This window comes from Malaya genurostris, chromosome 2 (genome assembly GCF_030247185.1).
Source record: "Malaya genurostris strain Urasoe2022 chromosome 2, Malgen_1.1, whole genome shotgun sequence".
In the NCBI taxonomy this organism is placed as follows: Eukaryota; Metazoa; Arthropoda; class Insecta; order Diptera; family Culicidae; genus Malaya; species Malaya genurostris.
In genome coordinates, this window is record NC_080571.1 from 95,407,167 (window position 1) to 95,417,891 (window position 10,725).

At 40.0% G+C, this 10,725-nt stretch overlaps 1 protein-coding gene across 5 annotated transcripts in view; it reads right to left on the bottom strand.

Annotated features, from left to right (window-relative positions):
* Positions 1–5,210, bottom strand: part of LOC131427063 (MYND-type zinc finger-containing chromatin reader Zmynd8) — a 27,339-nt gene extending 22,129 nt beyond the window's left edge. For 2 of the 5 annotated variants that reach the window (XM_058589962.1, XM_058589965.1), the window contains exons 1-3: positions 4,887–5,210; positions 1,632–3,067; positions 1,289–1,567 (exon numbers count right to left, since the gene is read on the bottom strand). In XM_058589962.1, coding sequence (XP_058445945.1) covers positions 1,289–1,567; positions 1,632–3,056 — 1,704 coding nt within the window. In that variant the 5' untranslated portion in view covers positions 3,057–3,067; positions 4,887–5,210. The remainder of the gene's footprint in view (positions 1–1,288; positions 1,568–1,631; positions 3,068–4,886) is intronic. The other 3 variants (XM_058589964.1, XM_058589963.1, XM_058589966.1) reach the window with 3 other exon arrangements.
* Positions 5,211–10,725: the final 5,515 nt, after the last annotated feature.

Genomic DNA, 10,725 nt, shown 5'->3' on the forward strand with positions numbered 1-10,725 from the left:
AGAGAAGATAACGTCAGTCACCCATTACGAGTTCTGATTGATGGCGATAAAATCGAAATGGTCGACGAGTTCGTGTACTTGGGCTCACTGGTGACTGCCGATAATGACACCAGCATAGAAATTCAGAGACGCATATTGTCAGGAAATCGTGCTTACTTTGGACTGCGCAGGACACTTCGATCGAGCAAAATTCGCCGTCGTACGAAGTTAACATATACACGCTATACAAAACGCTGATTAGACCGGATATCCTCTACGGGCATGAGTCCTGGACAATGCTTGCGGAGGATCAACGCGCACTAGGTGTTTTTGAACGGAAGGTGTTGCGAACCATCTTCGGCGGAGTGCGGATGGAAGACGGTACGTGGAGAAGGCGAATGAACCATAAACTGCACCAGTTGCTGGGAGGACCAACCCTCGTCCAAACGGCCAAGGTCGGTTACGGTGGGCCGGGCATGTTGTTAGAATGTCGGAGAACAACCCGGTTAAAATTATTCTCGGTAATGATCCGAAGAGGCGCGCAGCGTGCAAGATGGATCGATCAAATTGAGGACGACCTGCGGACCCTTCGCAGCTACCGAGGCTGGCGGCGAACAGCCATGAACCGAGTTGAATGGAGACGCCTCCTGTATACAGCAGAGACCCGCGTGGTCTACGACTGAAAGAGTAACAGAGTAAGTAAGCTCCGTGTTTTCTAGTGTTAAACGTATCGCGCGTATTTGAATCGAAGCATTTCGTTGATAATTATAGAAGTAAATTAAATCATATGTATATAACAGGAAAATGCATTGTGTTATTTTATCTGACAGATTGATAACGAAACCATAGTTAAAGAGACAATCATTACCACCTTTGAAACATAGCATACAGATTTACTTCCGTCTCTCTTGATATTTTTTTATCTCGATCACAACCATTCTTTACACAACTTGAAAGAATATTTTGGTTTCAATTTTCGCAAATATTGGTTTGTACCGAAGACTCTAGTATAGGTTAGATTAGAATTAGTTTTGGAGCAAACTGTATTATTAACGGATGTCAGAGTTATAAATTATTATTCGAAATGAAAACCAAACAATTCTAACTGAAGTTCCTCTGCATCTTGCTGCACATTTGAAACTATATGAGGCAAAAAAGGTAGAATTTTATCTGAAATTTCACTGTTCATCGTAGGGACTGTATTCTTTCCCCATACTCTGATCAGGAATGAACGTTGAAATAAATCCGTTTTACTCTGTAGATCGTCTCTTTCGCATTCAATAAAATAATTGTTTGTCAAAGAACTTACCCCTTTCAGCTGTTGCATTCGTTTCATAGCGAATTTGAGCGAAACAGTCAGGCTGTCAATCTTAAGTTTGTCCTTGGCCGGTTTACCGTCGTTATCCGGACCCGCCTCATCTGTTGACTGCAATTTTATACACTCAGGGCAGTTCCACTTCTTCTCGACAATGAAGAATGCCGGGTTTAGCTTCAAACAAACCGGATGATAGCACCGTACACACCCGGAACATGTTTCCAATCCCGGCTCGCATGTTTTGCAACGCCAGCAGAATTTGTCCCATCCAGGCTAGTAAAGAAAACGAAAATAATATATGATAGTGATTAAAGCCGATATCACTGTATAAAATTACCTTAGGTGCCATCGGTATCTGACTTTGAATACTTTTTCTGTGATTTGTAGAGCCTTGTTCGTGATCTGAGTTGTCAGACCCATCGCTATGCTGGTGAATGCTGCTGAGAAACTTTCGTTGTTTCATGGAAAATTCAGCATTCGCCGATCGCATCCCTGTACGCTTACTAGTCGATGGACTTCCATCGTCCAGATCCTCGTCGTCCCGTCCAGAAACGGAATTTCTTTTTTGGGACGTGGGTGTTGAACTACCGCAACTCCGACTGTCATCTCCATCGTAACGCGAGCGGCGTCGCTTCCGTAACTTATCCGACGACATAGAATCCTGCATGAATTCGGTGAGAATTTTTGAGCTACTCTGCGAAGCCTTCAAGCATCTCATTTCTCGTGACATTTTCACGCTGCCCAAACTGCTACCATCATTTTCGTCATTGTTTTCCATTTCCATTGTCGATGAATCTAATGTTTCGCCAGGTTTCATCTCTAGCTTCAGTTCCGGAGCAGATTCTGCACGAGAGCATTGCTCAAGACTACAATTACTCACTGTTGGAGTAAGTTGTTTATTTATTTCACTTGAAGTGGGACTGATAGTAGCCGATGTAATCGTGGTTAGAGAAAGGTTCGAAGATATCGAAGAACTACTCTCAGATTTTTTTATTTCTGGTTCGCCAATCGATAACTTCTTTTCTGGAGATCTTGTAGCCACGATAGTAGAAATGGTTGTTTTTGGAGGTGAGACCACAGGCGGTAGCGGACGTAAACCCTGAACACTCCTTGCGAGAGCTATGGTGGTCGGCGATACACTGCTTCTTGAAGTGGGAGCTGCAATCACCTGAGGACCGTTTTGTGGCATTTTGGGGAGCATTTTAACCAGTACAATCTTATTCTGGGCAGTCTTGAGCTGTAACGTCGGTTGCTGCGCTAGGTTGAAGCTCAATTTTTGTGGCGTTGTTTTATTATCTGGCTTATCTGAAACGAGGTTTGATTTTTTAACGTTTTTGGAGTTGTGTTTTGATGGTGAATCGTGGTTGATTCGCCCAATGGTTTCCGGGGGTTTCTTGATGAAATACGTTTTAATGGTGTCTCGTTTGTTCAAGGTTAGTTGTTTATCCTTATCGATAACGATTAGTGATGAATTCGCTTGGCTAATAATGTTTGGTCGATTACCTTGCAGAGTTTGAGCGGTGCTGATAATCGTCTTTGTATAGCCAATACCTGTTCCGCTGTCGTCCTTTGTGAGCCTAATTTTAACAATATCCTGCTGATGCTGAGGATTGATGATCCCTGTTTTCGCTGGTGACAATTTGTACACATTTCGGCTGTCAATCATGGAAGTTGAAATTGATGGCGACACCATGGTGACCGTTGTCGAAGTTATGTTGGTAGTCAGCCTAGCGGTGTCCTTACTTGGACTGGTGGAGGACATGTTTACAGTACCTGTTAGATTGTTACGAGAAAAAATTCAGTGCTGAACTGTAGTCATTGAGAATAGCCGAACTTCACCTCCGCTCATCGTTTCTACTTCCGACAGACAAATACCGCTATATGTTAGGTGTCTTCAGTGGAATACCATAGGTAAACACCACCAAATTTACAAGATTTCAACACTGATCAAGGTAAGTGTAAACTGAACTATCTGAAAACCCCAAAACGAGCCCTGGCCAACTTCAATAAACAAATGTGGTATAAGCAATCGCTAAAAACGAAACGAATGCCGAAACAAAAATTGGAAAGCAAAGTCTTGGCATTACATTCCTTTTGTGGAATTTGGAATTTCTGTTTCAACAGACTTCGCAGCCGATTCTTAGTGTACAGAATCAGTGCATGGCTAGAGTACTATGGATCCTACTGACACTAAGAATCCTTTCAGGTCGGGACTCGAACATACGACAACTGCCTTGTAAGACCAGCGTCCTATGCATTGAACCGCCAACCCGGGACGAAATTGCCCGATGTTCAATTAAATGGCTTTTAATCTTGGTTTGAAACTAACTTCAAACAAACTGTTTAACAGCAGTTAATGTGGAAAATGGGACAGGATTTTTAGCGAGCGAAAAAGACATTTATATTCTTATTCTTGCAGAAAAAAACTGACAATTTTCTCTATTTTTCTATTATTTGCCCCTAGTACCCTACTGCATCATTCTCATACTTATGAAAGCGTTTATGTACGCTACTATTTAAATATAAACGAGAAGATATTCTTATGTTTCTTGGTCCTGCTCAGACTAGATTAAATTGCAAATGTACGGATCAAATCGACTACGTAAAATGACGATTCTTTTCGTACAAAGAGTTTCAGAACTCACAAAACTTAAACAACAATGTTGACATCTTGCAAGTTGATGTTGAATTAACTAGTAATTCAATAATTTATCTGTTCTAATTTTTACATCAAAACCTTCAAAATGTTCTGACGTAAAGAATTCTAGAGCCCAATATTTTGAAACGTGGACGCTATTATCATTGTGTGTTATTTACGTTAATCAGACAGATTGTGTCTGCATAACAGAGGAATGAAAAAAAAAACGAAACCGCTACAGGCATGATCGAAGTAGTTATTGCAAATAAAAAAACGTCAGAAAGCCAGCACGGAAGCGCATTCTCCACATATACACATGTACATATGTGTACCCGTAACCAGAATAATGCGCTAATAAAGTGTAATGAAAAAGTGGGAAATCATACCATACGATTTTCTGTATCAATAGTTTCAACTAACTCGTGTATTGGAATTTACAAAAAAAAATTAAAGAAACTAAGTATTAATATTTACTTTTGATATTAAGGATAATTTTACAGCAAAATTGAAATTAAATACATGCAATCACGAAAGCGCCATCTCGTTACTCAATCTGAGAACTACAATATTGGCAAAGGAAAAAATGACCGAATTTAGATAGATTACTACTTTATGGCTACTAGATGGTTAGCAAAACATTACTCAATCAAAAATTCAAGTAAACAATTCTTTTCAATCGCTAGGAACTCTACTGCTAGACAGAATTTAATTACTGACGATAACAACTCTGTATGTTATTGAATGCCTGATGTGGCAATGATTTGTTTGAAGAAAAAAACTTCTTGAAAAAATGTACGCATTCAAGGGGAAATTTTCTACTAGGATTCCTCAGCGCTTAGGTGGTTCAGAAACCTTGTTCGCCTCTTCCGATACGATCCCATACCCCTAATTCATAAAATGGATACTCTGAACATAACCAGTCGTGAAAAAATATTTATAAAATTTGGCACTTACCGAATATCCTAAGGTACAACACCCCCTTTAAGTCCAACTATCAGCTATGCACAAGATAATTCCGCTCTATGTGGGTTGAAAACCGGGTAACATATCTCCGAAATACTGCGGCCAGTATTTTTTTCTTCCTTGGGCCTTCCTGGGCTAGCTGAACTTTCTCTGCGAATAATGTGTTACTACACCAGTGCTGCTCTCAACGACCAAGAATAAAGCAATGTATACAGTGAGGAACCTAGTGAGTGTGTGTGTGTGTAGGACAGCAAAATTGTCGATTTCAACCAGCTTCACACAATCGGCATCGCAGCAAACAGTGTAAATACTACTGACTCGAGTGCGATGTCTGATGATGCCAAGAGGCAAAGGTAGTTTTCTGAGTGTGTGTAAGCCTGATGCAGAGCATTGGTGTTCGTATAGTACGGGTTGACGTTTTCCTTCGATAAAACTGGGTTGGAGACACAGATAGATGAATGCCATCTGACGGAAAACAAATCATGAGAAATTATAGGAGGCCGCAGTGATCACAAAGAAGACAAAATGATTATATATGCGAGTTACTCTTGATCCATAATGGAAATTTAACCACCAATAAGCAAGTCCAATCCGCAGTACATAACGGTTACGTACTAATCGAGCACATGTCATCTTGCATTTTATTTTAACTACTGATTTTTGTCAATTTCTATAACTCTTCGTACTGGATCTTCACACGTTCGAACAACATATCGAAAACAGTCCAAACTTACTATTTGATTGTTCTACGTAAGGTTGCATTTAAGCAAATTAAAGAAGAAAAATCGACAGTATTTTCAGTCAGGTGCACAAGCATTAAAATATTATACATTTTATTGTTTATCCTCAATTTTTTATCACATACACCAAGTAGAATATAATCGCTCTTATTCTGAATAATGACGTATTGGTTTTTTGATCGAATATGGTTCGGTCGAATCCTAGCTACTTTTGATTTTGTTAGCGTTGTTACGAATGAAATACGATCAAAAAAACGATACGTCGTTATTCGGAATAAGGGTGAATATTTTTTAACATCTCGACTCGAACACGAAAATACGTTCCTAAAGCTACTTTTGATGTCACTGTTTGTCGGGGCAGAAGAATCCTACTGCAGCAATTATTGTTGTCAATTTATCTTCCAGAAGCACTGGGATTGCTTGGAGGAATCCTATGACCGAACAAATTTAGCTTCATCCTTTATAAATTTCGTCTTAGACTCGTCAGTTCATAACAGTTTATGTTGAACTGTTATACCATCTGTAGTTCAACATAAACCGCTAGGCAGACGTAAAGTTGTTGCCCTGGCACAAAATGCTATTCTGTGCTAATGACACAAGGAAGTTCTACTATAAGGTAAACCGTTCGCGCAGACGCCATGTGCCACAGGTGGATATGTGCAAGAACGGGAATCTTCTCACGAACGACTGTGAGGTGATCGAGAGGTGGGGGCAATATTTCAACGAGAACCTCAACGGCGATGTGGCGTAAAACTGAAGTGCTACCACGGACCAAGTGTTCGCCATCCACCAGGTGTTGCAAAAGTGTCGCGAATACAATGTGCCCACACATCATCTATTTATCGATTCATACCTAATTCAGTCTACGACACAATCGACCGAGATCAGCTATGGAAAATCATTCACGACTACGAATTCCCGGACAAACTAATACGGTTGGTCAAAGCTACGATGGATCAAGTGATTTGCGTTGTTCGAGAATCAGGGATAAATTCGAGTCCTTTCGAAACTCGCAGAGGGTTAGAGAGGGCAACGTAATGCATCAAAGACAAAGTACATGAAAGGCACGGGATCTAGAGATGATAATGTTAGCCACCCATTACAAGTCTTCTCACGAACGACTGTGAGGTGATCGAGAGGTGGGGGCAATATTTCAACGAGAACCTCAACGGCGATGTGGCGTAAAACTGAAGTGCTACCACGGACCAAGTGTTCGCCATCCACCAGGTGTTGCAAAAGTGTCGCGAATACAATGTGCCCACACATCATCTATTTATCGATTCATACCTAATTCAGTCTACGACACAATCGACCGAGATCAGCTATGGAAAATCATTCACGACTACGAATTCCCGGACAAACTAATACGGTTGGTCAAAGCTACGATGGATCAAGTGATTTGCGTTGTTCGAGAATCAGGGATAAATTCGAGTCCTTTCGAAACTCGCAGAGGGTTAGAGAGGGCAACGTAATGCATCAAAGACAAAGTACATGAAAGGCACGGGCTCTAGAGATGATAATGTTAGCCACCCATTACAAGTTCTAACTGGCGATGATGAAATCGCAATGACACCAACGGAGAAATTCAGAGACGCATTTTGTCAGGTAATCGTGCTTACTTTGGACTTCGCAGGACGCAGAGACGCCTACTATTTACAGCAGGAAATCGCTTGGTCTACGACTGAAAGAATGAATGAATGTAAAAGGAAGTTAATATCGTAGTAAGTATTTGCGAATCATATCGGAGGATCTGAATGGAACCGCCTAATTAAACCACTTTGATGCTACGAAATATAGATGTCATTTCACTCGAATATACAACGCAGGAACAACATAATATTCCTCCGTCATTTGAAACTGGAATCTGGAACTAAATGTGTGATTCTGGAACTAGATTCTGTATCTGGAACAGAATTATGTACCTGGAATTAAGTCATAATAAAGATGTTTCCTTCATTCCATTTCTGTATTTCGTTCGAATCGGATTTTTTTTTGTATTGGATCTCGTTGTCACCCTTTTCCTGGGGGAAGAGGAGCTTCCATTTCCCTCCTGCGAGGATTGAGGGGCAGTTTGTTCGTGGTTCGTCTCGTCATCCATTGCCGTGGTATTGTTGTTGATTTCGTTGCTAGTTGCTGAAGATGCGCCTTGTTGTACATTGGTTGCAGTTGCTGGTTGGTTGGATGGTAAGTTGTTAACTGCAGCTGGTGTACTTTGTTCTATAGGGGATACGTTGGATGGTTTCGTTGAAGGGGATACTTCACTGTTGTTGGTGACTGTCACAGGAGTACTGGGGTTGCTTGGGGTTGGTGTGAAGGAACCACCGTTATCCTTTGGTGTGGTTGTCTCCTTGTCCGGTCACATGGCTTACCGTAGTGAACAGCTTTTTGGCAATATTGACATGTGGCCATCTGATTGCCATAGGTAACAAGTGATTTGTACGGGATTCTTGTATCCTGACCGAATGTCACATAAGAAGGTATAGGCCTCCTCAAGCGCATGCGTAACAAACGTACGCCATTTAAAATACCGGAGAAAAGGTTCTTCCACTTTTCTTTTTCGATAGAGAATCTCTCCGTATTGGGACATAGTTTTACGAATACAAGGATCGATGACGCTTGAGGGAAGATCATGCACACGCACTTCTATAGAACTATCTTCCATATATACTGGAATGTTGTACTCAATGTTCTCGTGCTCCACATAATGCACATTATTATTGTCTTTTGCGAATTGAATTGCATCCAACTCTTTATAAAACTGGATGTAAACAACATTATTTGTCTTATTGCATTGAAGTAAATGCACACGTTCAATGTCAAGATGCATTTGCTCCTTAAGCAAATCTTAAACCTTAAGCAAAGTTCTCGTATCGAAGGTCGAATTTTGCACTGCCTGAAGTCAACAATAATTGTATTCTTTCGTACCGGCGGTAGCTTTTGTTCGTTTGGTTCACTCATTTTCGAGGTCGTTCTATTGTACACTACACAATACTGTACTTGGTTTCTTTCGTCCCGAACGTAAGCGGTTTTGTTTTATCGACTGACTTGGATGAGATGTGAAAGCGAACTGATAAATTTTGCATTCTGTATCTCGATCGAGTTCGAGTTTTCCATACAAAAGCATTACTCGATCGAATTACAGAATGCAAATTTTTGCATTCGATCGAAATATACCGATTCGATCGGAATACAGAATAGGGGTGATTGTACTTCCATAAAAAAGAATTGCGAATGTATTCCGGCGGCGTTCGAACAAATTCGAAGAAACTTTAAAGTAGAAACACTAGGCCTCCCACTACGAATATTCATAGACGTCGACGATATCGAGGTGCTTGGCAAATTCGTGTTAATGATAACAGCCGAGAAATCTGGAGGCGGATTTTATCAAGAAATCGCGCGTACTTTTGACGAAAAACCTTCAATCGAGTAAAACATGCCATCGCACGAAATTGACCATCTAATAAATGATCAACAGACTAGTTGTTTTCTATGACCACGAGGGGTTATTTGACCGAAGTCTGTTTGGCATAAACTTGTCTTATATAATTTTTAATTAATTTGTTTGGCATGATGTCATTTGCATAAAATAAAAATACATATTCATTCATTTGGTATAATTTTCATTTGGCATAGTTTCATTCGGCCTAATTTTAATTGTGTATGTTTCTCTCAGATATTCGATTTGTTATAACTGAGTGATTCTTGTTGCGAACTCGTCGCCAGAGCTTAAAATTGTTACGCATTCTCAATGAAAGAATCCAATTCAACAACCTCATTTTCAATATTTTACTGTTTCATTCGTAAATGACCGACACAAGAACAAACGAAGAGCGACGAAGCATTTTCGTTTCTCATTGAAAAAAGAGAGTATAATTACTACGTCCTCTATGACATGACGAAACCAAACTAACGATTCGAGCACCAACAGGTAAAAGTCATTGTGAAACCTTTTTCTATCATTTTCGATTCTCAAAGCTTCGGTTGAATATCGACACTGCATACTATGGGATTTTCACTGACAGCCTAAAATGACTAAAAGGGCAAATGAAAGAAAAAAAAAGCTACTATTCCGCTTATGCCATTGTCTGGACATGGATTTCTTCTATTTGTCTATTTTGAGTCAATGAAAATGACTTTTATTAGCTCTGCTCGTCGCATCGTATTAATATTATCGTTTAATGATATCCGGCTTTAGTCTTTAGTGGTCGTTCGCCGGGTGACTTCGCATCTCGTTTCGGTGGTAATCATCTTGTTCTGGCGACGCATAAGAAGGTCGCAAAGCGACGAAGCCGCCTTTTTTGTTAGATTTTATATCACGACGAGGACAAGGTAAAGCAGTCCGAGTTGTGCAATTATTAATCGGAAGCCATATTCTCTAGAAAGAAAACCTGTAATTCCGGTTTTTTCGGTTGTATTGCATTTATGTACTTTAGCCTTTCAAAGTATTTCCGTTACGGAAACACGATGTGACGAGTCCACAAAAAGAATTACGCGAATTTGAGCAATAGCAATAGGAAATATGTGCAATTGGAATTATGCCAAATGAAACAGTATGCCTTTTTATTTTATGCCAAATGGAAATTATGCCAAAATGGAAGTATGCCAAACTTCGGCCAAATAACGTACACCCAGCCTCGAGACCTTGTTAGCAGAAGACCAGTGCGCTCTTGATGTTTTCGAAAGACGGAACGTGAAGACGGGGTATGAATCACGAATGGAAATAATTTTTGAGAGAATCATAAATCATATGCACAGAAATAAGAACGATTGCGATGGGCTGGACATGTCATTTATTTATTTATTTATTTATTTATTTAGGTATAATCAACAGACACAATATGGTCCTAATGATAATTTCTAGTAATATACAAAAAAATTCAAGTATCCTACTGCGTGATAGATTGAAGTCGAATCCTAATGAAACGCGATTGAAGGATCTATGAAAGCTAGTCGCCCTTATTCTGAATAACGTCGTATCGTTTTTTCGCTCGTATTTCATTTGTATTCCCCATAACGCTAGCAAAATCAAAGGTAGCTATGATTCGATCGAACCACATTCGATCGAAAAATCAATACGTCGTTATTTAGAA